Source organism: Plecotus auritus (assembly GCF_963455305.1).
Source record: "Plecotus auritus genome assembly, chromosome: 6".
Taxonomy (NCBI): Eukaryota; Metazoa; Chordata; class Mammalia; order Chiroptera; family Vespertilionidae; genus Plecotus; species Plecotus auritus.
Window position 1 is genome coordinate 150396663 of NC_137773.1, and position 27200 is coordinate 150423862.

The following is a 27200-nucleotide window of genomic DNA, read 5'->3' on the forward strand; positions in this document are numbered from 1 at the left end:
CTGTGGCCTTTTCATATGTAGGAAGCCTGGGCTCCCTTATAATGTGATGTCTGTGTTCTAAGGGTCCCGAAAGAGAAAGAGCAGGGTAGATTTCCTGTCGATGTTCAGGACTTAGCCTCAGAGGCTGCACAGCATCATTTTTGCTTTATTTTCTTCATAAGAAGCAAGCAGCTAAGACTGACCATATTGAAGGGAAGGGAACAGAGACTCCATCTTTTGATGAAGGAATGTCATTGTCACATTGTAAGAGGTGTATGTGGGACAGGAGATTGGCGTCGCCATCTTTGTAAAATACAATCAGCCACAACAGAGTATGAAGCCAGAGTCCGTCGAGGTCTAGGACGTGTCACGTCTTGGATACCATGTCAAGGACATTCGTTTTTATCTTGTAGGAAGTGGGGAGCCAGTGAAAGGTGTTAATTTGGGTGTCACCTGCTCACGTTTGTATTTGAGTCAGCTCTTTCTGGAGTGGGGTTGGGGGGAGCTTTGATGGGCAGACAGACCTGTGAGAGGCTGTTACAGTAAGCCAGGGAGAGAGGGGAGGGCATGAGGCAATGCATAACAAGGAGACGCAGGGCAGGTCAAGCTTGAGAGACACCAAGAAGACATCACAGGGCTTAGCAGTGGCACCAAATGCCAAGGGATGAGGAATAGGGGCATCTAGGAGGATTCCAGGTTTCTGGCTTAGGGAACTGAATGGCAATAATGAGAATGAAGGGAAACTGGAGAGATTTGTGGGGAAGAACGGTGAGCCCTATTTGGGAAATGATTAGGCTAAGGGGTCTGAGAGTGTCCATGTGGACACATCCAACAGATGGAATTTGGGGGGCATTAGCCTTTAGGGCATGGTCAGAAGAAGAGGATCTGGCAAGGCATCCAAGATCCAATTGCCTCTTCACTGGATTTGGCTTGGACCAGGGACTTGGGGCTTGAGCATGCTCAGATGCCCTGTGTCCATGGAAAACAGTGACCTGGGCAAACCCTGTCACTCTCTCCCTCACTATCCGGGAGCCCCAGGCTGGCCTCACAAAGGCTCTGCCCTGGCAGGTAGGAGAGAGAATGTCAGCTCTGATCCCACAGCCTGGAGCGGGGCCCCTGCAGAGGGGGCAGGATTAGCTTTGCAAGGAAACAGCAATGAAGGTGGAGCCCCCGTTGTTCTCCTGAGACGCCAGGCGTTCAATTAAGAGGAACGTTGGCAGACTATGAAACGTACCGCACCCCACCCTTCCCTGGAAAAGCAGTGCAGTCTCCAGAAGGGGCACCTTCCAGGGGGCTCGGGGATGTACGACTCCTGCTTCCGAACCTGCTCGGGCCCTGCCCAACAGCCGAGAACCAAGGAGGGCCCCGGGTTCAGCCTGCAGCTGATTCCAGATGCCACCCTCCCTGCTGTGCATCTGTCCTCAATAACCACAGAATTCACATTTACTCATCCCCATATGACAGGGTATATGGCAGGATAAAATGCAGAGACAAGGCCTTATCACTCATCCAGGGAAAGAGCCAGCACAATCACAGGTAGTCCTGATAGAGGCGATAACAAGCTTGAGACATTCATTATAACCAGGTGATTTGTGCACCTATCCTGGTGAGTCACGGGGGTATCAGAGGTGGGCCTGTGCACAGATGTTGCTGGAGTCAGGGGAATGGAGGACAGGCCAAGAGGAGTGAAACACTGTGGCCTGGGGTGTGTCAGGGCCCTGGGAGTGACCTGACTTGGCTGGAGAGTGACTTCAGCCCTCACAGGACAGGAGGAAGGACAGCAGCAGCCCACAGGGCATTGAGATGCTGTCAGAAAACAAGTCAAGTGATGTGGCTGATTAGTCAGGCCTTTCCCAGAAGTGCTTCTCCACTCCTAGTTTACTGGGCCGTTTATGGCCGCAGTGATAAGAACGGCAGGGATGGTGGAAATGAATGGCTGAGAGCGCACTGAGTCCCAGGAGAAACCTGATGTGACGATTGTGGCATTTCACCCTCAGGACCGCCTGACCAAATCAGTGTTTCTAAGTAACAGGTGAGAAAACAGAGCAGAAACAAAATGGAAGGCCCAGGGGGGGCAGCCAGGGCTCACTGTCCAGGGGCCTCACGGGTCACGGTGTCTCCCCAGGTGTTCGTGCTCTGCCATGGCCTCCTGCAGCTCTCCCAGCTCCTGTACAGCGCCTACTTCAAGAGCAGCCTCACCACCATCGAGAAGCGCTTTGGCCTCTCCAGTTCTTCCTCGGGTCTCATTTCCAGCTTGAATGAGGTAAGCAGGAGGTTCTGGTCCATCAGACCCCACTTGTGCACCCTGGTCTCGAGGCCTGGGATGGGGGTCCAGGAAGAACAGTTAATGGGGAGCTGGGACAGACACCTGGGGAAAGGAGACAGCCAGGTGCAATGTGCATGGTGCAAGCAGCTACCAATTCCAAGGCTTCCTGGCACCAGGCACTGAGCTCAGAGCCTCGGTGGCTCCAGGTGAGGAGATGGGGTTCCCAGGCTCAGCTTCTCTCTTCTCTTTCCATGAGGCCCACTGTTCTGGGATCCCTGACCTGGGGCCTCCTCACAGCAGCCCTGTGAGCAGTTGCTCTGCTTGCTCCTCCCACCTGACAGGGGAGGGCACTGGGGCTCAGCAAATACAGCAGCTTGCCCCAGGTGTGCAGGGCTGTTGCCTCAAAATTCTGGACTTCTAATAGAATTCTGTGACCACCCACGAGTTTATGTGACCTCTGCCCATCCCCAGTCTAGGAGGAGGTGAGCCCCAGGCATGCAGGTGGGAGCAATCCCAAGCCCAGCAGCTCCAGTATTATGAGCATCACAGAAGCCAGAGCTTTTACCCCCAGAAAAGTCAGATCTCTATGACCTCCCAGCAATGAGGATTTCACACAGTTCCTCAGTGACTACACATCAACGTTTGAGAAGATAGGGCGGGCTGAGAGGTCGGGTGGGAAGTCAGAGGGCCGAGAGGTCAGGGGTGGGAGGGTCAACTAGGAGTCACTGGAAGCCAGTGAGAAAGAGGCATGGGAGGCAGCAGAGCCCTTCCATCATGGCAGCAACCTTGGTGGCTCCAGGTGAGGAGATGGGATTCCCAGGCCAACCCTCTCTTCTCTTTCCATGAGGCCCCCTGTTCTGGATGAGCTCACCAAGACCAGAGTAGCGGTACAGGGACTGAGCTCTGAGAGCGGTACAGGGACTGAGCTCTGGGAAGTGAAGAGGAATCAGCCAAGGAGATTGAGAAGGAGCAGCCAGAGGGAGGAGACTAGGAGGAAGTGGTGCCATGGAAAACCAGGGAAAGAAGTGTTGCAGGAAGAAAGAAATGCTCAACTGAATCAAATGGTGCTGAGAGATCAAGTAAGAAGAGAGCTGAGAACTGACTGAATTTGGCAATGAGGAGGTCATTGGTGATCTTGGCAAGAGCCAGGTACCAAGACTCTGGCCCTATGTCCTAAGACAAGGCACCTGCTTTTCGAGCCAGGAGGAGACTGTGGTGTGGACAGGGCAGGGGCAATGGGTGCTGACATTCAGGGCTCCTCGAATCCAGGCGAACATATGTTCTGGGGCAGAGGGTGATGTCTTTGGATGCAGTTGTGGTCATAAGATCTGCCAGCACCCCTTTTACCATTTATGACCCTTATCCCCGAGCTGGGACCTTCGGTTCCCTTCCCTGGCTCTGGGTGGAGCTCAGAGAGCACACCTTCCAGTGAGCACCAGGAACATGGAGTTACTGGTGCGCTCAACTGGGAAGGGACGTAAGGCTGCTTTAGTCCTTGTTCCCCATTGATAGAAGTGGAAGCAGACCTAGGGAGGGCCAGGGGCAGGTTAGTAGCAGAGCTGCTGGGACAGAAACCCCCTCCTCCAAGAGGCAGTAGGGCTAATTTAGTTAAAACGTAGACAGTATCTATTCAAGCCACTTCCTAACCTTATGGACCTGGACAAGTGACTTAATATTCCGAGCCCCAGTTCTGTCTGTAAAATCAAAGTTGCTGCGTGATGAAACGAGATAGTGCATGTTACGTGGTGGCTATTCTGACTACCCAGCCCAAGTCCTCAGGGAGTTTAATGAGGGAACACAGGAGTCAGCCAGAATGGGAGGCACACTTGGATTTTGCCCCAAAGGGCTTGGTCCTAAGATGGTTGAAATTAAGGCCATGAGCTTTTCATTGTCTCTAGAGACTTCCCTGGGTTTAGTCTTGAAGGCTGAGGCTGGGAAGAATTTCTGACAATAGGGGAAAGCTGAAACGTGTGTGCTTGTCCCACTGTGAGACTCTCTGGGCAAGGCTGACCCTGGGACTCTGCCTGGGCCCCAGCTGCCACTGGGCAGCCTCTTCCCTCTCTGCTTTTCCTGGAAAAGATACAGTCAGCTCTCCATTGTGGGTGGATGAGGACAGAGTCTCTGGCCTCACTCGGTCCCTCTGCTCTCTCCACAGATCAGCAACGCCATCCTCATCATCTTCGTCAGCTACTTTGGCAGCCGGGTGCACCGTCCACGGCTGATTGGCATTGGGGGTCTCCTCCTAGCTTCGGGTGCCTTCGTCCTCACCCTCCCACACTTCCTCTCAGAGCCCTACCAGTACACCTTGGGCAGCATCGGTAAGCGGCCTCCAACCCCTACCCCAAGGCAAAGCTGGTGGCGGTGCTTCTGGGGCAATGGATACCACACTGAGCCACGCCGTCCTCTCCCACCAGAAACTTCCTTGGATTTTATTGTTTTGTTTCTCCCCAAAGCCCATCTGAAACCAGGACATGCAGAATTAGGTGGAGCTATGAAGCAACTGTCCCAGCTCTGGCTTGCTGAGGGTGGAGCCTGCAGTGAATGGCTCACCTCCTTTGTAATTCCCTGTGCTTCGTGCCAGGAATGATCCATTGCACACAAGTAGAGACACTGGTGAACGGTGCTGTGATGGGTGTGGCAGGATGAGGGTCAGATCGTTGCCCATGATGAGGTCTGTGGAATTTCTTTATGTTTAATTGTGTATTTAACACTTCCTGACATTGGTGCATTCACCCATCGTTCTTTAGGTTTAGAATACACTTGCACTATGATCTCATTGGATTCCTCTGGACTCCTGTGAAGAGGAGAGAAGAGGTCTAAGATGAGAACGTGGCGCTCAAAGATGTCTAGTGGACACCAGTCAGTTAGGGAGGGACAGACTCAGGCCTCCTGATTCTGAGACAAGTGGCCGTTCTGTGACACGGAGCCTCTGGTTCTTAGTGATCGGCCCTGTGGCAGGGAGAGATGAGTGAGGATTTTAGGTAATTCATAAACATGAAGTTAAAAACCACTGAATTGCCCAGTAAGAGTTCCCCTGTTCTTTAAAAATTATTGTATTTTGTAATATAAAAAATTCAAACTAGCTAAATAAAGAAAATAATATAACAGACAGACATGCTGACCGTTATGGTTTATCAGTTTTCTTTCAGATACCTCTTTTTTTCTTTTTCTTTTTAACAGTTTTCTTGAGACACAATTCACATACCATACAGTTCACCCATTTAAAGTGTAAAATTCAATGGTTTTGGTATATATTACCAATAATGGTTTTGGTATATTATGTTATTTTTAATTGTGGTACTATATATATTTTCTTGTAATATATATTTTTTCTATAAGTTTGAACACATTTAAAGATTTGTGTAACCACCACAATCAGGATACATTAGTAAGAAAATCTCTAAGTCTCTGTCTGAAAATGTCTTAATTTTACCCTTGCTTTTGAATTATACTTGAGATACGAACAGGATTTAATTTAGTTACTTCCTCTTAGCACATTGTACCATGCCTCTATCTTCTGGCTTATCTTGATATTGGAACTTCTTCATCAGTCTAAGTTTCCTCCCTTTTTAGGTATTCTGGTGTTTTTTTCTCTCTATTTGTGTTTCAGATTTTCTCTCTTCTTTGTTGTTCTGCATGTCCACCATAAGGTGTCTAAGTTTGGGTTAATTGTCACTTATCTTTGGAAGTTCCATGTGCTATTTCTTTTGAAGATTAAGGTTTTTCTTTCATTCTCAAAAATTTTCAGCCAAAAATGTTCCCAATATTGATACCCAGATTTTCTCCATTCTTTCTTCTAAAATGTTGGACATTTTTATTTCTGGTCTCCATGTCTCTTAACTTCTCTTTCATAGTTTCTAGTGTTTTGTTCATCTGTGCTGCATCCTGGGTGATTTCCTCAGGTATGTCTTTCTGTTCACTTAGTCTCTCTCTAGCTATGTTAATCTGATGTCTAAGCCATCCTTTACATTTTAAATTTTAATGGCTCTATATAATTTTTTTCATTTCTAAAAGTTATTATAATACTTCAAATCTATCTGTCCTCGTTACAGATATTTGTCCTTGATATTTCCTTATGAATTCTAGTTTTCCTTTGGTCTCCTCAATTATTTTAAATGTATTTATTTTATAGTCTTTTTCCAATTGTTCTTTTAGCTCAAGTTTTGAGAATGCTAATCCTCCAGTGCTTTGTGTCTGCTTGCTCTTGTTTGTGGTGGATTATTTTCTTGTATATTCTATGATATTTGACCATGGGTTCATTTGCAGAGGGGTTTTTTTCCCCTGTAGAACTTTTGTGTGGTCTGTGTTGGAAAACAGCCATACAGAATGGTTTTGCATTTGCATTTACTTGGCACCCCAAGAGCATCACTGCTTTGGAGCTCATTTTATGATAATTTATTGGCTTCGGATAAATTTGCACTTCTTTTAAGGAATGTGGGAAATGGCACAGGTTTCATGATGAGCAGCAGTGAGAGGCCGAGTCCATAAATGCTCTTCCTTAGTCCACTGTATTGGAGTTGGAGATGTCAAGAGGATAAGTGAGCCAGCCAGGGATGTGCTGAGGGAATAATTGATTCTTGTGTTTGTAAGTACCAGACTTATTTTTTTTAAGTCATATGTACAGATCAGGCTCAAGAGATGAAGCACTTATGACAGAAGGGATTCTTTTCTAGGTTGTGTGTCTTACCTGGGGACAGGTAGGTGGCTGGAATAGAAAAAGATGCAGCAGGAACAAGGATGTCTAGTGATGAAACGTCTGCTGGGTTCTGGTCATGGGAATCTTCTCTCCACTTCTGTGTAAATCGCCTGTGAACTAGTCATTTCTCATAAATGCACTGTGGCCTTGGATCCTTCTGGACTGTTTAAGGGCTAAGTCCTGCTTCAAATAGGCACAGGAGGAAGACTGACCTGACCCTAGTGTCCTGCCATGCTCTTTCTCCGCCTTGGTCTAGACAAGTGGCACGAGGCCAGCTCTGAAGTAGAGTCAGGAATTGCTGGCCGTCTTCTCAGAGAGGGTGGTCAGGCCCACTGCACTACTGTCTTTCCAGACCTGAGGTCCCTGCCAGTTCCATCAGCATGAAGACTAGGATAATGAAATCAGCAAGGGAGCCTAGGGCACTTTGGCCAGGCCAAGGGGAGGGCATCCTGCTAGGTGCCACACATAGTGGCCTACTTAGCCTGGTGAAATGGCTTCTTGCAGCCATAGCTACATCCCAGTGGCATTTGCTTCACATAGAGCAGCCACCACAGAGGATGGTTAGAAACGGGCAGGCCTCTGAAAGCAGTCATTCTGCTTCTTGTTAGGAATGGTCCACAGCTTGGTTCAGCCCACCATGATCCTCCCTGCTCTCCACCATTCCTGCCTTGAGCTCAGTGCTCTGAGCCAAACTCCACTGGAGAGAAGCCGAAGAGGGGACTTTGAGGGGGGCCACAGCTTGCCTCTCAGGCCTGCAGGGAGGAATCGCTGGCCAGGGAAATGAGCATTTTTGTTGTTGCACATTTTATTTGTGTAAATCCTACTTGCAATAATAGGACACAGCAGTCCCTGCCACTTTGACTGGGATCAGAGCAGCAGCTGGAAGTGCTCAGGGGTGAGCCACCTTTAGGACATCTTCCTGGTGCCAGGGGGCAGCATGAAGAGGACTTTGGTCCAAGAGCCACATCTGTGGGATGTAGTTGGGGCTGTGCCCTGGGTGCCAGGGCAACATGGGTGTGTGCTTTGCCAATATGTCCAAACAAAAATGTTCACTTCAGGGGAAAAGTTTGAAATGTGACTCCTACTTCAAATGTAGTCCTCTGGGAACTTGAGTTTTCAATTATGCAAGGTCATCAGGAACAAATGCATTTCATTAAAAGCACCACCCTGAATGGAGTCATGAATCTGAATGGTCTTCTGGATTCAGGTGGTCCTGGTCTGAATCTAGGCATTGAAGTTCCCCAATGATGTGGCCTTGGCCACCTTGTTCTCAGCTCTGAGTCTCAGTTCCTCCTTGTATGAGATGGATCCCCTCTTGCAGGGCTGTGAGGACTGAGAGGGTGAATGTTCGGGGTTTAGCCTGGTAGCTGGCATGTGCAGCAGCCATTAAGTCATAGTTCTTGTCACTGGTGGTGTATTGTGCTGGGTAAACTAGGGTCACAAATGAGGATGCTTCCTGTGGAGAGGGAGTCTGACAGCTCGTGGCTGACTGGCTGGGTGTCCTGGGGCCATCTAAAGGCAGCTTCTCCCTGGTCCTCACTGTAGGTCCTTTGCTCTGGTCTGGAGCAGGGTCCATCCCTTGATATGGATGAGGCTATGGGATTCCACAGGTGAGGCCATGCGATTTCTCTCTGTGGAAGGTTAGGCTGCTGTTTTGCTCTATTCCCAGATCCTCAGGTGGGACAAGCCTGGTGTGATGGGTAAGAGCATGGTCTTCAACATTCAATTCCCAGCGCAACATTTCCTTGCCACGCCTCCTTGGCAAGCCAATGCTTCACCTTCCTGAGCCTCAGTTTCCTCATTGTAAAATGGGAACAATAACCCCTTCCTTTTCAGGGTGCTCTGAGGGGAAAATCCAAACCAAATAGCTTAGGTAGAGTGCCTGCCTGGCCCACATTCGCTGTTCAGCAGACTTCTCTCCGCCTGCCCTTGTTGTGGTATTTGAAATCTGTTGCTCATAAGGAATGACCCCCAGATTATTACCACGTGTTGATTGAGTTCTTCCCCGTAGAGCTGAAGCACTCCAGAAACGACCATGGGAAATGAAGAGTAACGATGTGTTTTAGGGGGAAAAAAAATTAAAGAGGGGATGAACATTGTGGGAATCACAGAGACCTTTAACAAACTAATTGTCGATTTTAAAAAGGCCATGCCGACATTTATGAATGTTTAGATTTTCTAAATGTCAGTGTGGTCCAGAAATGTGTCCTGCTGGCGCCTTTGGAGAAAGGGCGAGCTACCCAGCCAAAGCCTCTAAGACCACTTCTGGAAGGCTGGCGAGGTTTGGGTAGGTGGGAAACAGGCCAGCGGGAGACCAGTTCTCCCAGGAGATCAGGAAAGGGTCTTCGGAAACCAGCGGCTGGGAGGACTAGGTGTGACCTGTGAGAGCCCTCAGCCCAGTCCAGGGGAAGTCTGCCCGCCTGCAGACAATGGCTGTGCACAGGCAGGGAGCTTCCTGTCGGATAAGCAGGGGAGGGAGTCCATTGTATTTTTAGAACAGCCAAGAAGAGAAAGGGAAGAGTCACTTTCTAGACCTTTGTTCATGAAGTGGCCAGCCCCTGGCCCATGCTCATTCATCCCAAGGGTGTCCCCAAGAGGAGGGTGGTAGGAGGGCACACGGAGGGAAGCCTCTGGCTCCTGCGTGGCTGTGTCCCTTCCTCAGTGGAGGACACGCAGGACCTGGAATTAGCTCCCCAACCCTCAGAGCAGAACCCACTGCACTGAACCATGGGAGCTATGCAAGGTCCTTCCATGAGGGAACTGCTCCAGGACAGTGAGCTCAGGACTGTTCAGTGGTGAACACCCAGCCGAGGTGTGAGGTGAATATGTGCAGAGAAGTGTGGGTGTGTTTTGGGGTAATTGTATGTGGGAGAGGCGTGTCTATATGTAGGAAGTAGAGTAATGAGGAGGTGTATAGGTATGGAGAGGAGGTGGATGTATGTAAGATGGGGAAAATGGGGATAGGAGGGAATTTGAGAGAAGAAGTGGGTGTGTATGTGGCGGGGGGGCTATGTGGATGTGTGGAGGGTGGAGACAGGGATGTATGTGAGCGGGGAAAGCGTGTGTGGCAGGAGTTGGGGGTGTGTGTGGAGGTGGAGGTGTATATGGGGGTGAAGGGGAGAGTGTGCTTGTGTGTTGGGAGGTAAGTGGGTGGAAAATGGTCAGGGTGAGAGTTGCATCTATTTAATAGTTGGATCTATTTAACCTGAAAAGGAAAACAACAAGAGGGGTAAAAAAAAAAAAAAATGACAAAACACATGGGTGTTATTAAGACAACGGAGAGAAAATAGCCTCAAACAGATGTGCAAAACAAGGACTAACGAGATTTGATGCAGAGCATGTTTAATGCGTAGTGTAAGAAAGGAGAGAAACCAGCGTGGAGAATGACAGAAAACACTCGGCTGCTGTGCTGACCATGAGGAAAAGGCCAGGCAAGGAGCTGGGCTCTGCAGGAGAACTGGTTGTCTCCATGGCAATGGCACGCGGCCTCACTGAAGGCCTCACAGCTATGATATGAGAGCAGTTGACTCTGTTAGGCTTCTCTTAGCATCTGTTTTGTGGGCACATCACAATCCCCCACTTGGCAGCCTAGAAACATGCCTCCTTGTTCTGGGTCCCCAGATCAGGTCTGAGCAGAAACAGGAGTATGGCTCCGCCTCTCCATGGGCCCCTCCAGGCTTGTTTAGTCATTTCCCTGCTCAGTAATGAGGCTTGGGGGGCAGGCCTGCTTGGGGTCTGGTGGGGGAAGGAAGACCTAGGCAGCAAGCTGCATCCTACATCCTGCTTCCGTGGGGAGAGTCACTTCTCTGGGACCCCTGGCAGACTGTGTGTCTTGGGCCCACCTATGGTAGTGGCGAGGGTCTCCTTGGGAGAGTCAGCACCCAGGGTGGAAAAGGAAGGCTGGAGCTATTGCAGGGACTTTAGGGACCCCAGGAAAACTGTGAGAGAGTAGGGGATAGCCTTACAGAAACAAGATATATTACCCCTTTTGGAGAATGTGGTTCTGAAGAAGCCATTGATCCATCCTTCCTAAAAGAGGCCTTGGGGCCCCCCAAGGTCCTCAGAGGACACAGGGAGGAACTATCCTCTCTTCTTGCCATGCTTGATAGAGCCAAGGCTTCTAGTTGTGGCCAGATGCCTCCTGTGGCCCAAAGGCTTGAAAAGGGAACACTAGACGTTTTGGGCAGTTTGCTACCCACCAGGGGACAGGAGACCAGCAGGAGCAGGTTCTTTCACTCAGTAAAAAAAAAGGACTTTTCAGGATTCAAAGTTTGGATTGGCCACCATCAGAAAGGATGTGCAGCTCAGATCTAAAAAGGGGGAAAACAGCAAAGAAACATCAGGACCATGATGGTATTTGGAGATGGGGCCTTTGGGTGGTGACTAAGCCATGAGGGTGGAGCCCTCCTGAATGGGATTAGTGCCCTTGTAAGAAAAGACCAGATCACTCTCTTTTGGTTTTGTGAGGAGACAAAAAAAAAGTCAGTAGTCTGCCATCCACAAAAGTCTCTCACCAGAACCTGACCATGCTAGCTAGCATCCTGATCTGGGACTTCTAGCCTCCAGAACTGTGAGAAATAGATTTCTGTTTTTTATAAGCCACACCGTCTATGATACTTTGGTACAGCAGCCCAAACTGACTCCATTAGACTCCTTCTCCTTGGTCAGAGCCCCTTCTTATAGTCTTGGGTCTAATCTTAATTTTCAGCCTTTGGACTATCTTATTAGGCATTCCTATCAGCTTTGTGTCATTCATAAATTTACCAGCTATTCCCCGCTTTCACCCAAGTCCATGACAATGGTGAGTGGTGCACAGTTTGGGCCCATCTTTTAGGTCACACTGATCCATCAACTCCTGCACTGGGCATGCCTTGAGCCGGTTCTCCCAGAGGACTCTCCAGGCACGTGTCTGCATCTTGTCTACCAGGATATCATAACAAGCTTTGTCAAAAGACTTCCTCTAGTCAAGTAACACCATGTTACGGCTTCCTGCTGGTCTGGGAGCCCCATTAACAAAGGAAATGAGGTTGGTTTGGCATGAATGGCTTTTGATGAGCTCATGTTGGCTCAGCTAATTGCTTTTTTTTTCTTCTTCAAAGAGCTCCACATCAGCCAGTTGAATAAATCTGTGAACAATAAGTTCTGCTTCACTTTCAATTTGGGGGTGCAAATTAAGCACACATCTCCAAATATTAAAATAAAATGGCTCTGAGCGTCCCCCTCCTCCCCCCTCCCCCCGTCCCGTTCACTAAGAAAGAGTTTCGATGATGAACTGAGCCAGGTGATGCCTCCTTCTTTGGCCTACTGGCGATTCCTCAGGGTGCAGGCACATGTGCAGGGGCAAGGGTTTGGGTGGGGAAAGCCCCTTGCCAGCAGGGTAATGTCCGGCCTCATGGCACCATGCACAGTGGACTGCCCTCTCACACCTGGCTCATTGGTCACATGCACACCTCAATACAAATAGGCATTGGCCGTGTGGGAAGGAGTGTCCAGCCTCACTCAGCCTTAGCCTCATAAATAGTTTTGGAAACTCAGTCTTGAGAGCAGAGCAAAGGAACTCTCTCCTTCCACCACCACCCCACGCTTGCTGTTTTCTGCACAGACGTGAATGAACTCTTTCAAGCTACCCATGCGCCTCACAACTCCTTTATTACAAGCCTCCATTGCTGGTGACCTTGAACTTACTTGTCTCTAGTTTCTGGACCCAGTCCCCAGGTTCTTAAAAATCTGGGTAATATTGCCCATCTCCAGGGTTCTGTCATCTCCCTTATCCATTAAAATTTCTTAACATTTCTAGCCTCTTTGGATGAAAATTGAGCTTATTATATGATCACTATGTCCCAAGTTATAACATACTCATTATTTTTTATCCTAATGACAATATTGCAAGGTAGGTATTATTATATCTGTTTTGGAGATGAAGACACTGAGGTTCTGAGAGGCTCCCAACCAGTGAGCAGTAGAACCAAGATTTGAACCTGGTCTCTTTGGCTTCAAAATGTGAATTCCTTCCATTGCCCCAGGATGTGTCCAAGGCTGACAATCCGAACTCAGTTGGTTTCTGCTGGTACAGAAGAGTATGTTCTCCTACTTCTCCAAAATGAAGCTCAGAATGCATATGCCCATAGAAATTATATTATAAGTGGAGACTTAGTCTAGTTGGAAGCGAACACATATTATTACAGGAGCATTATGGATTAGTAAGGCCTGGTGAACTCCACTGGAAACTCAATTGCTTCTGATGTACATACAACCCACTTTACAAACAACTTCGAGGTCTCAAATCATGAGTGAGGTCAGGACAGCCTGTTCCAGGCCTGCTGGTGGGAGTTGCCAGAGTTTCTGGTAAAAATGTTGAGTAGCCAGATTTAGGAGGATGAGGAAATAGGTCCTTCAGAGGGGAACATTCTGAATGAGGTTCCAGGATTTTGCTGGAAGCCTGAGGGCTTGGCACCTTGGCGGAGTTTCCAGAAAATTCTCCAGAAGCACCCCTCCTTTCCCTATTCTCATGGATTGCTTCTGAAGGCATGGGCTTTGCTAATCTCCCCCTCATTTGACCCTGCTCACCCACAAGCCTAGCCCCCTTCTCAGCGGGAGGTGATGGTGGCTCTCAAAAACCATGACTTGAAGGAGAAGTCACTGCTGCCCTCCTATTTCCTGGCAGAATCCTCTCTTTTATTTACCAGAATGAGGAGAATGACGTCAAAGGAAAGCCCCACTTGCCATGGCCTTCCCATATTGCTTGACCCATCCAGGATCTCCCTCAGCTTCATCTTTGGAACTTTATGCAGAGATCTCTCATTATACCCTGACCACCCCCCCCACCCCCCGCCCCCAGCCAGCCTCAGCCTGGCCAGACCTGAAACGTGTGTCCTCATATAATGGAGTGGCCAGACCATGGTCTGCCCAGATCTGTCCCATCTCCCTAGAGTCCATTCTAGGAAAGTAGACCATTCTAGGGAAGTGATCCCCTATCTTTCCAGACCCACTGAGGAATCAGAACTGAAATTCTGCATATTTAAATTGTGGGAGGATGAGTCAGAGGGTTGACTCCTGGTGCAGCTGGGGTGGTGCTGGGGCAACTGGAGGGGGGTGGGGGAGAGGTCCCAGCCTGTTTCTACTTATCATTTCATAGCCCTGTGAAAACTGGCCCAGCCCGACCTCTGGTGTCTTGCGGGTAAAAGAATGTGCTCTGAGGAACTTGAGCCTTCCAGAAGTCTGCCTCGGGGAACATGAGCAATGGACTGACATCCAGCTAACCAACAGACTCCCCTCCCTCCCTTCCCCAGGGCCCTCCACGATGGAGGCAGGTGGCCTTGGGTGGGCAGGCAGGCTGTCCAGCCTGGTAGCAGGAGCAGGCTGGCGTTTCCCTCAGTTTACATGGTGGGAAGGTCAGAGATAAGCCCCCTCTGAGGAGGAGGGCAATGAGCTTCCATAAGTCAGTGGAGAGTAAGTGGGGCCTGGGTTTTTGCAGGAATGCTTGAGAAATGGGAGAGGTTGCTCTTTCTTCCTCCACGTGGCCCCAAGCTCCTGAGGAAAGCTGAATGGGGCAAAGAACGCCAAGCCCCCAGATTCTGTGAAGGGCTCTTGACACATGTCTTTTTCTGCCCCTGCTTCTGGCCCTTGGACTCACCTCTCCCTGTCCTCTTATTTTTAAGAGAAAGGCCTAGTTAGTGGTCTAAATTCTAGAAAACTCTGCTCTCACCAGAGTGAGCTGGCCACGGCCTCCCACTGCAGAGAGTCCCAGGCCTGAGTTCTTGGGAAGCCCAGTGTCTGCCTCTGACATAAATCCAGGCAGAGCTGGCCTGCCGGGGAGGGCACTTCACTTTATTGAGCTTCACAGATGTTGCATTTTTTACAAAGTAAAGGCAAGACCCTCCACCAGCAAAACGCTTACAACTAGTGTTACTGCCATACTCATTTTATTGCTGGTGGTCTGGCACAAACACACAGTATCTCTTAGGTATGTCTGTGCCTGTCCCCACATCAAGCCAGGGAGCAGCGGGCCCTACCCACTGCTGAGCCCTGCTCTTCCTGGCTCCAGGGCTCCCTGCCTCCAGGACAGCCAGCTGCTGCTCTCCGAGGACAGGGCTCCCCAGGAAAAGGAGCTTTGCCCTCTGTGGGTGATTAAAGCCCTTTCCTGTTCACATGTGTCAGAGCCTGATGTGGGATGGATTTGGCCCCTTTCACAGCTGGCATAAGGAAGAGAGTTTGCTGGGAGATCTTGTGGCAATATAGGATACAGAATAGCCAAAGAGGAACTCAGCAGACTTGGATTTAATTGGGGCAATTATTTTTTAAAATACCCTTTTTTTTAAACATACCTGAGGATATTAATTGATTTGAGAGAGAAACAGAGAGAGAGAGAGAGACAGAGAGAGAGAGAGAGAGAGAGAGAGAGAGAAACATTGATCAGTCGCACCTAGACTGGGGATAGAATCTGCAATCTAGGTATGTGCTCTGACTTGGAATCAAACCCCCAACCTTTTGGTATACAGGATAATGCTCCAACCAACTGAGTCACCCAGTCAGAGCTAAAATACATATTTTTAGTAAGGGCAGTATCTGGTTTGGAATCTTGACATTTTAAAAGTTAATAATAATAGTTAAACAATCTCTAGAGAGTTGGGCCTCCTGGACACTTCATTAGATGAAATTTCATGAGGGTTTTGTGGTATTGGTGGACCATGCAGTATACCATGTAATGACTTAATAAGGAAAAAAAAAAAAAGACTTATGGGAGCATTTGAGCTCTTGCTTGCTGGCATATGTTATCAGTTTGGCTCAAATAAACTCATAAAAATTCTCCAAAAAAAAAAAAAGACTTAATAAGCCAGTCAACATTTTCACAATCTTCGATGACCATTAAATGTCACACACACACATTTAGCCTGCGATGCCAACAGCAATCCTATCTAATAAAAGAGTAATATGCAAGTTGACCATCACTCCAACACACAAGATGGCTGCCCCCATGTGGACACAAGATGGCTGCCACAAGATGGCCAGCAGGGTCGGGCAGTTGGGAGGGACCAGGCCTGCCAGGGAGGGCAGTTGGGGGCAATCAAGCCTTCAGGGGAGGGAAGTTAGGGGTGACCAGGCCAGCATAGGAGGGAAGTTGGGGGAGACTGTCATGCAGGAAAGGGCAGTTGGGGGGGACCCAGGCCTGCAGGGGAGAGCAGTTGGGGGGGGACCGGGCCTGCCGGGGAGGGCAGTTAGGGGTGACCAGGCCTGCAAGGGAGGGCAGTTGGGGGCGACCAGGCTGGCAGAGGAGGGAAGTTGGGGGCGACCAGGCATGCAGGAAAGGGCAGTTGGGGGGGACCCAGGCCTGCAGGGGAGGGCAGTTGGAGGTGACCAGACCTGCAGGGGAGAGCAGTTAGGGGCAATCAGGCTGGCAGAGGAGTAGTTAGGCATCAATCAGGCTAGCAGGGGAGTGGTTAGGGGGTGATCAGGCTGGCAGGCAGAAGCGGTTAGGGGCAATCAGGAAGGCAGGCAGGTGAGCAGTTGGGAGCCAGTGGTCCTGGATTGTGAGAGGGATGTCCGACTGCTTGTTTAGTCCCGATCCTACCTGGATCGGGCCTAAATGGGCAGTCAGACATCCTTCGAAGGCTCCCAGATTGGAAAGGATACAGGCTGGGCTGAGAGACACACACCCCCATGCATGAATTTCGTGCACTGGGCCTCTAGTGATCTAATAAATGTGAATTTAATAATAAAAATCTGCAAAAACAAGAACTAGAATTCTTAAAAGCAACACTTATTCTCCGGTCCTTTGATTCTCATGTGCCTGCTCTCCTAGGACAGTGGTCGTCAAACTCATTAGTCAACAGAGCCAAATATCAACAGTACAGTGATTGAAATTTCTTTTGAGAGCCAAATTTTTTAAACTTCTTCTAATGCCACTCCTTCAAAATAGACTCGCCCAGGCCATGGTTTTTATGGAAGAGCCACACTCAAGGGGCCAAAGAGCCGCATATGGCTTGTGAGCCGCGGTTTGCCGACCACTGTCCTAGGATATGCCTAGCCTTTGTATCTTACACACCTGCTCTGGGCTGCGCATCACTATCCGCACAGCCGTGGAGCTGGCCAGCATCCCAGCCCCTCGTGCAATGCACAGCATCACCTGTGTTACCATGGAAATGTGTCTTGACTGGGTCATTTCCCCTCCTTACTCATGGGCCTTGGAAACTGACCTTAATCTTTCCAGTGTGTTCATTGCACTGCCTGCCCCCCTTGCCTCCCGTGATCATCACCATCTGGGGGTTTTCTTTCAGGCCCCTTTCCAGGGCACACAGGTGCCTCACCCTAGTTGTGTTTCAGGCTGACCACACTAAACTTCATTTTGTGATATTGAGGGTGCCTTTCACACCTCCGAGTCCTCCTGTTCCTCTCTCCTCCTCACCACGGATCTTCTGTCTACACCCTTTGATTCTTCTCAGCTGTAAGGCCACTTTCTCCAGGAATCTTTTCCCAAACCTTCTCCCCAACTTCACTGGGTTTTCTGCCCCTCCCACATCTCCCTGACACCCTGTCCTCTCCCATCTCAGTGATACTAGCTGGTTTTTTTATTGTGATAAAATATGCATAACATAAAACTTACCATTTTAACTATATTTACTTTTTAAAAAAATATGTTTTTATTAACTTCAGAAAAGAAGGGAGAGGAAGAGAGAAATAGAACCATCAATGATGAGAGAGAATCATTCATTGGCTATCTCCTGCACACCCCCTACTGGGGATGAAGCCCACAACCCCAGCATGTGCCCTGACCAGGAATCAAACCGTGACCTCCTGGTTCATAGGTGGATGCTCAACCACTGAGCCACACCGGCTGGGCCATTTTAACTATTTTTAGGTGTACAGTTCAATGGCATTAAGTACATTCACACTGTTGTTCAACCATTATTGCCATCCATCTCTAGAACTTTTTCATCTTTTCCGACCGAAACTGTACCCATTAAACCCTAACTCTCTACTCCTTCCCCACCCACACCCCCAGCCCCTGGCAACCACCATTCTACTTTCTGTCTCTATGAATTTGCCTATTCTGGGTTCCTCGTGTAAGTGGAATCATGCAGTGTTTGTACCTTTGTATCTGGCTTATTTCAGTTAGTGTGATGTTGTCAAGGTTCCTCCACTTTGTATGTAGAATGTGTCAGAATTCCTTTGTTTTTACAAGCCTCCATAATATTTCATTGTATGCATATATCACATTTTGTTTAGACTTTTATCCGTTGACAGGCATTTGGGTTGTTGCCACCTTTTGGCTATTGTGAATAATCCTGCTATGAACACTGGTGCACAAATATCTGCTCAAGTCCGGCTTTCAATTCTTTTGGCCATATGCCCAGAAGTGTAAATGCTGTATCATATGGTAATTTTTTTTTTTTTTAGGAACTGTTTTCCACAGTGGCTGCACCATTTTACGTTCCTACCAGCAATGTGCAAGACCTCTAATTTCTCCACATCTTACCCAATACTTGGTTTTTTAAATAACCATCCTGGTGGGTGTGAAGTGATATCGCACTGCTGTTTGGATGGGACCAGCAATATTGTGGTTGCTTCTTTTTCTGTGTGTGGTTGCTTCTTTGATGACCTGTGCTCCTCAGTACCTTGAAAGTTTGTAAGTTCAGCACCTGGGCCTGTCTCAGTCACCTCCATGTCTTCTCCCCCAGCAGAGTGCCTGCCCACAGTCAAATATGATGGCCAAGAAACCGAACAACCGAGAATGAATGAAATCTGGTCCAGGTGTCTTTTCAGACCCCAGGTCCTGGTGTTCCGTGTGTGAAGCAGGCATCATCCACGCTGCCGACGGGCCTGGGTGTGCTCCCTTAGTGGCAGACCTGGGTACAGGCCAGTTCTTTCCCAGTACGGCCATTTGCCTTCAGGCGATCTTTAAACCACTCTGGCACCTAACATAGACCTGGCCCTGCACCTCATAACCTACGAGACAACATGCAGGAGGGAGGTGCTGTCACACACCTAGACAGAGGAGACAGGCAGCTCAGTCCAGGACATTCGCAGGTGACAACAGCCCACAGTTTTAGGGGACTGCAAACTTTTCTCACTCCCTTATGCAAAATATACTCAAAATGTGTTTGAATCGTTCGAAAAGAAATGCCAAATTTGAAAACTTGGCAGCACCCCTGTCTTATGGGCCCTTTAGAAACGCATCAACTCAGACAAAGTTGGCGCAGGGGAGTGAGCAGAGAAGTGTGTGTGCCAGTTTGTTTGAGTGACTACAGAGCAGCGTTTGGTCAGTTGGTAGTGTGGGTCAGGGGAACGTCCCAGGCCCGGCAGCCTGCTCTGCCCTTGTTCCTGAACATGGTCTCAAGGAGAGCACAGGAGTCTCTGTACTTACCCATCACTTTATCTAAAGGCTAGCACAGCCCATGGCGTGAAAACACTCACCCACCCGGGTGTCCTGTGTGGCTGTGCACTGAGGGCAGGGAGTGAGCAGTGAGCCTGACACTCTGCCTGCTGGGCCCTCCAGGACCCTCCCACTCTCTGCAGTGCTTGGCCCTCCACAGAATCCTCTGAGGTCTCTAAAAGTCAAGGTCACTGGCATAGGGCATCATGGATTCAGGACGAGAACCCTGGCCCCAGGCTCCCAGTCCAGCCCTTCTAGCATCTGTTGGCCTTGCCTGCCCATGGCCATCTGGGCCTCCCCGAGGGGAGTGATGTGGGCCTGTAGCATCACACCCCTGTTCTGAGTGTTGGACATGGGTCAGTGTGGGTGGAAGGATTCTTAGTGTGGTGAGGAGTGAGGTGCATAGCGCGCATGGTCTTAGCAGGGATATTTTACAGTTTTGGGCTTCTAGACTAAAGTGACTGCTCTAAGACTCGGACCCTTGCAGTGTCACTGAGGCGCATCAGCCTTCCTTCCAGAGGGCAGGCACAGCCATCAGACTGCTGGCTGAGCAGCGGCGGCCAACTGTTCGTGCCTGTGCTCCTCTCTGGAACCAGAGCCTTCTAGCTCTTTAATGACGCATAGGGAGTTTCCCTATTCAGCCACGTTATGGTGTCTGCCTCGGGGGAAACTGAGGCTCAGAAGGGTTTAGAAACTTACTCAAGTTCACACAGCTACTACCTAGGGTTAAAACCAATTTATTGCTTTTTCTTTTTAAACGACGTTATTCAGATATACTTGACATGTAAAAAGCTTTACATATTTAATGCATATGATTCAGTGAGTTTGGGAATAAGCATATGCCCCTAGGCCTACCCAGTTTGACTCAGTGAATAGAGCAGACAAAAGGGTCTCCTGTTCAATTCGGGTCAAGGGCACGTACCTGTTGCAAGCCCGATCCCTGGCCTCAGTTGGGGTGTGAGCAAAGAAGTGTGTGTGCCAGTTTGGGAGGCAATCAATGTGTCTCTCTCACATTGATGTTTCTCTCTCTTTGCCTCTCCCCTTCCCTTCCACTCTCTCTACAAATCGATGGGAAAAAAAAAACATCGTGAGGTGAAGATTAACAACAACAACAAAAATATGTATATAACCCAGAAACCATCACCACCATCAAGGTCATAGACTTATCTATCACCTCCCAAAGTTTCCTCCCACTCTTTTTTATTCTGGGCGAGGGAGGGGAGGGGGAAGGGTAAAGAACACTTAACCCTTTAAGATTTGCCCGCTTAGCAAATTTTAAACATACAATGCAATACTGTGCTATAATATAGTACATCTCCAGAACTTATTTATCTCGCACACCTGAGACTTTATACCCTCTACCGTCACATCCTCATTCCCTTCCCCTCCCACCCCTCGCGACCACCATTCCACTCTGCTTCTACTTCTACGAGTTTGGCTATTTTAGGGTCATACACATGAGATCATATACTATTTGCCTTTCTGTGTCTGGCTTCTTTCACTAAAATTGGTGAATTGACTCCCTATACTGTGTGTTTGTTTCATCTCATTGCCTCAGATTTCATCAAAACTCCCAGTAGCCAGCCCCTTTCCAGGACGCCTCTGTGGGGGAGGAAGTAGGTGTCAGGTCCCAGCCAGCTGCGGAGGTCAGAGAGCCATGCTAATGTGGCTAGGGAGAGGGCGATCTCCCCAGGCCCAGCTCCTCCGCCCCTGCAAATATCATCATTTCAGACTTGGCTTCACTGTGGACATTGAGTCAGTCACATGTGGGTTCGAATGCCAGCTCTGCCTAAAACCAGCCACTTAGGTAGACCCAGTAACTTCTGTGAGCAGGAGACAGTGTACGTCACAGACTTGGCAGAGTCGGCCTGTATAATAAATAGATGTCCAAAATCCTGGCGCTAGAACTGGGGTGTCTACAGTAGAGCCTGTAAGTTGGAGAGAGGCTCAACATCCCACAGGAGACAGGACAGGGTGGGGGGACAGAGAACACACACAGCTCTGGTTTAAGGCCTAAGCCAGAAAGAAGGGCAATGGTTATGGAACGAGACATTGTTAAATTCTGGCTGTATTTACTAATGAAAACATTTTTAAATTAACAGCTTTTACTGTTGTTTTATTTTAAAAGTATCATGTGTTCTTTATTGAAAAATTAGGAAATACAGAGGCAAACACACACACACACACAATCACAATCACAATCACCACAGTCCCATCACTAAGAGAGCCTTAGTCTTCCTGAGTTTTTTTCTGCATGTTCTATTAATCCAGATGAGTTTTCTAAATTAGAGATCATACTCTTCCAAACCACTAGTTATTTTTGGGAACCTGCAAGATGTTACAGCGTCTTTCCGTGTTAATAAGACTACATCTCCACCTTGCTTCGAAGGGGCTGCCTCCTATCTCACGCTAAGACTGGACCACTTTCTATTTGAATTCTGCATGGAAAGGTGGGCTAGTGGGTGTGGCATGAGAGGAGGAAGGAACAGAGGGACACTAACCAGAGTCCGGGAGTTGGTCACTCTCCTGGGTGCTCTGTTCTCTGTACACAGCTGGTGTCAACTTTAGATGACCTAGACCAGGCAGAAGTTTGGGCCCCTTTGCTTTCTGGTCAGTCAGGGAGCCCCCTTGGCCAGCAATTTTCCAATGTGTCCCATGCAAACACCAGTAGAGAGGACAGGCAACCATGGGCCCAGGCTGGATGAATGTGCATGTCGGGGAGGGGAGAGGACCAGGAGGAGGGCTGACCTCTCCCCAGCCCCATGGTCCTCAGAAGCCCTGAGCTCAACAGCACTGAGCAGAGTCCAGTGTGCGAGGCAGATCTGGTCCACAGCCCTGTTTTCCTGTGTGGGATTTTGATGCCCACCTAGTTCAGGGCTCTACCCTCTCTGGGAGCACCACAAATGAGAATTAAACTGAATCCCATCAGTGCTAAATGAAAAAACCCACAGAGTCAGGTCAGTAATGCGACTGGTTTCCATTGGCCTAGACAAGGCAGTAAGAAAATGCATCTCATGGAAAAGAGCCCTCAAGAACCTTCAAGATCTTGGAGAGCTGACAGTGCTGACTGTTCATTGTGGGCCAGATTTAAAACGGCCTGGCCACGTCCCCACAGCACAGGCAGCAGTGTGCCCACAGACCACCTGGGGGTCTCTGGGACCCTCACAGAGGGTCTTATGGTGTGGCCTGGCTCCGATGGATGCAGCCTCAGCTCTCCGTCTGCAACAGGAGGGGTTGAACTAAAGGGTCTTCCAGCTTCCCAAGTTCTCTGATTCTTGGGAGCCGCCCAGGTTTCAGAAGGATGTTAAATGCCTTTGGCAGGAGGCTCTCCAGTGTGATGCAGTATTTCATCCAAGAGTGAGGGCTCTGGAGGACCCAGCTGCACACATCGCAGGCCAGGGTGACGCTGTCTTCTGTAGAGAACCACGTTCTGGGGTCCTAACCTGAGGCTGAGCTCAAGGCACTGAAGGCTGGCAAGCCTGCGTTTTTACATTGGATCCCCCATTTCCAGCTGGGTGACCCTCTCCTCCAGGGATGAAGGTATTGATCCCTCCATGCTCAGCTCCCTGCCTGGACCCAGAGAGGAGAAAGAATAGATGCCCATGAGAGGAAGAGTCCTCCCCCGACTGGAGAAGGGCTGCACCGGGAACAGGGAGCCCACCCTCTCCCCTTTCTCTCACCTTTGTTCCCAGAGTCACTCCCAAAGGCCTGGGAGAAAGGCCAGGTTCAGAGGCCAGCGGTGGAGCCAGGAGACTGGGTGGTGGTGACCGGCATGCACTCTCATTGCAGGGAATAGCAGCCTCCTCCACACTGAGCTCTGTCAGAAGCATTGGCAGGATCTGCCCCCTAGTAAGTGCCACAGCAGCACCCAGGACACCCGGAAGGAGACCAGCAGCATGTGGGGTCTCATGGTGGTCGCCCAGCTGCTGGCAGGCATTGGAACAGTGCCCATTCAGCCATTTGGGATCTCCTACGTGGATGACTTCTCGGAGCCCAACAACTCGCCCCTGTACATCGGTGAGTCACAGGCTTGAAGAGGGCTGCAGCGGGGGCGGGGGAAGGAGGGGTGGTCAGGCCTGATCTGACACTTAGGCTCTGAGGGGCTGATTTGAGGTCTTATCCCCCTTCGCCCCACAACACAGCAAACGAGTGCAGAGGTTTGGGGATCAGACAGACCTGGTTTGAATGGCAGTTCTGGTACCTACCAGCTATGAGATCTGTGCAAGTGGCTGAGCCCCAGACCCCAGGTTCCTCACCTGCAGAATGGGGCTGACAGTATCTGTGTACTGGGCAGCTGTGGGACTACATGAGGTCATGTATGTAACCATTTAGCCCCCTGTCAGGCACAGGGAAGCTCCTTGACCAGCAGTAGCTACTGGTGCTGTCAAGCCCTCCAGGCCTGGGCCGGGGCACAAATGTCTTTCCGAGTCATCCACTTAAGCACAGGTTGGCCTCAAAGAAGCACATGCAAAGAAGGTAGATGATATTTGACTGCTCAAATCCTTCCCTTAGCACAAGCCATATTGAGCATCCTCAAGGGCCCTATACTCCAGACCAGACAGACTACACCCACTGGCTCTGTGGCCTCACAAGCTCCTGCCAGGACCTCCAACATTGTCCCTGCACAGGCCTTTGCCCACCAGCACTGCCCTGGGCAGGCATCTTTAAATGCCAGGGAGACCGTTTCCCTCCTGACAGGTGGATCTCTCTGGCAGCTGGCTGGAGGAGAAACAGCTTTGATTCTGCACATCTTAGGATCTTGAGCGGTTCTAGGATTGCCTGGGGGAAATGCCATAGGTGTGGACTTGTCAGGGTCAGAGGACAGATGGCGTGACATCTCATGAATCCTTCGGCTAGGGAAGGAGTCTGGGGCTGTCACACCTTCTCAGTTCCCCTCAGTCTCTTTACCCTGCTCTCCTTTACAGCCATCTTATTTGCCATCTCCGTATTTGGACCGGCTTTTGGGTACCTGCTGGGCTCTGTCATGCTGCAGATCTTTGTGGACTATGGCAGGGTGGACACAGGTGAGTGTGTATGATGATGCCTCCCCCATTGCCAATTTCACGAAGCAGCCTCCCTGCCCCTCCCCCCCCCCCCCCCCCCCCGCACCTCCACCCCTCACCCACCACACCCCTAGCCAATCAGGGCAGAGAGTGAAGCTTTAATTGCAAATGCTCACTGCCACTTACTCATTCCTGTGCTCACTCCTGCTGTCCCTCAGACAGCTCGGAGCAGATGGCATGTGCCCCCACTCCCAGGGCCCATGTTGGACTCTAGGAAGAAGGGGGTACACTGCTGAAAAAAACACACATTTTCTGCCCTCAGGAAGTTTGCAACTCAGGTTAGCTGCAGGAAAACCTTGAGACCTAGGGAAGTTGCCATCACAGCTGCCTATCTTGGTGGTTAATATTAAAATCATTCCCACCAGCCAGAAGATGTGCCTAGAAAGCAGGTGTGAGCCAGACCCTCAGGAATAACACCTCTACCTGTGCCAGGCACACAGATAGAGCCTGCTCACCCCACAAAGAATATGAGCAGGTGTTAAACCCAGCCACTCTGCCAGAACCCACAGACTCCTGTCTCCTGGTCCATCAGACCATGATGTCATCTGCATGATGTCCTCTGCCTGTACTTCAAACCAAAGGGGAAAGCCAGGCGGAGCTTCCTGCTTCAGGGTCAAGCCATCTTTGCCCTTTCACTGGCACTGCCTGCATTGATTCCTGGCTGTTGGTTGACCAAAAGAATATCAACTGAAATCCTGGTCCACCGGGGACAGTGCCCAGGGATGCCTGTCATTGTTTGGCTGAGATCCACTCTGCTTCTTCTGCTTCCTTCCTAGGTAGTTCCCTTACAAAGAGAAACACAATGGCAGGCTCTTAGATGTGGATGGGAGACTTGCCAGGAGAAAGCATCTCCTTTGGAGGCCAGGCAGCCCACTCTGTGGATGTTGTTTCCTCGGGCTTCTGAGGATTATGAGGCATCCTTTCTTAGGGAGCAATAAAGTTGGGCAGCAATAGTATTCAGTGGTTTAGAGCTCAAGTTTGGACACCAGGAAGACATAGGTTTGAAATTGATCAATAATCTTAATCTTGGACAAGGACATGGTTAACCTCTCTAAGGTTCAATTTTTTGATTGGTTGGAAATGGGTGGAATAGCCCCTCCCTCATAGATTTACTGGGAGAACCCAGCAGGATAATAGAGGTAAACATGTAGTCTAGTGTCTGGCCCGTGATAAGCCTCAAGAGAGTTACTGCCAAGGATTGGGAGTAAAATAAGGTGAGGCCAAGATTCGGATCCCTTCAGCCTGGGATTATCTGATGTTCTGCTTCATGTGCAGTGGCCTCCATTTTTTGGGAAGACCAGAATGGCCAGGATAGGGAATGTCATCTTAACCAAGGTTCTAGTTCATGGCTTTACCTCTTCTCCATAGTGAGGAGAAAATCCCCCTGATCAAAGAGTCTCTTCCCAGTAAGGTGAGATCATGCATTCATCCAACAAACACTTGTGTCCTTTGCTTTCTCTTCAGAGTTAATTAACTTGAGCCCTGGAGACCCCCGATGGATTGGAGCCTGGTGGCTGGGCCTGCTCATTTCCTCGGCCTTCTTGGTTTTCACCTCCTTCCCCTTTTTCTTCTTTCCTCGCACAATGTCCAGAGGAGTGGAGGTAAGGTTCTGAGAGCCCATAACTATGTATAGGAGTTTAAGAAAGGGAGGTGAGGGTAGAAAATAAACAAATCTGAGAAGCTGCAGCAAGTTAAGCAAATTCTGAGTGAAATCTAAATAAATCTCATGATGCAGGACTTTTCAGAGGCCTTGAGAGGTAAGAGTGCTGATGAATTTCCAAAAGATGGTATCTCATCAGTGTGCCCTTCCCATGGTAGCATCCAGGGATGTAGTTAGGGAAACACTGAGCTCATCTAAACTGGGATAAAAATAAAAGCTGACTATGTGACCTGGTGCAGTTGACTTTTGCATTCCAAAGGGCTCATCATGCCTGAAGGACTGAGCAAGAAGGGAGTCCTAGTGCTTGAGTGTGAGGGTGGGCTGAGAGTAGATCATAGTTAAGCAGATTGACCTCCTACCCATCTTTCAGTCACGTCTATTGGGGAAAGAACTCAGGGAAGGATGAGAATGGAAAACAGAGATGAAAAGTCTGGGTGGGGACTTTGATGGTGGGCTGATGGGTCTAAAACCTGTTTTGATCCCATGAAGTTCTGGGGTGCTGCAGTGATGGGGCTACCAGTCAGGTGGCAACATGGCAGCTAGGTTGAGGATGGGATTTAGGAAGGAAGGAAGACTGGAAATCTGATGAGGCCAGTGCAGAGACAGGGGATGACGGCTGAGGCCAGAGCAGGCATAGACGTTCTTCGGAAAGCAAAGGGCACAGGTGTTCGCAGGCGGTGCTGAAAAGGACTCAGCAGTGACCTGGATTGGAGGAGAAGCGGGGCTACAATTAGACCAAGGTTGTGAGCCAGACACAGAGCTCAGCGCTCAGCAATGAGGTGTATGAGATCTTGGCCCAGTCTTGGGAGGAGGGGCAGGAGTAGGAAGATCTGGGCTTGTCTTGGGGGAAAATTTCAGAGGGCAACACATCATGGTGGTTTTGGGGTCAAGCAAACCTGAGTTTGAGTCCAGCTCTGCTACTTATGAACTCAATGAGTGGTCTTAAGCAGGTTTCCTTGTTTCTAAGTTTCTTCTCCTTTACAATCCTGGCGATAGAGTAGGTATCCCAGAAGGAGGCTCTGAGGAGTGGGACAATGGCGTGCTGGGCACAGTGCCCAACATGGAGTGAGCGCTGAGTGAACGGCAGCTCCTGTGCCTGGTGATGAGTTTCCCTGGAGGACCCGCACAGTCAGCACTCAGGCCTTGCGTGTGTGGCGGTGTAGAGC

The 27200-nt window shown here is 49.6% G+C and overlaps 1 protein-coding gene across 1 annotated transcript in view; it reads left to right on the top strand.

Moving 5' to 3' along the window:
- The window catches only part of SLCO2A1 (solute carrier organic anion transporter family member 2A1), a 70334-nt gene that overhangs the window by 29730 nt on the left and 13404 nt on the right, over window positions 1-27200 (top strand). The window contains exons 2-6 of the mRNA XM_080673205.1: window positions 2105-2242; window positions 4401-4563; window positions 23101-23328; window positions 24237-24335; window positions 25839-25975. Coding sequence (XP_080529331.1) covers window positions 2105-2242; window positions 4401-4563; window positions 23101-23328; window positions 24237-24335; window positions 25839-25975 — 765 coding nt within the window. The remainder of the gene's footprint in view (window positions 1-2104; window positions 2243-4400; window positions 4564-23100; window positions 23329-24236; window positions 24336-25838; window positions 25976-27200) is intronic.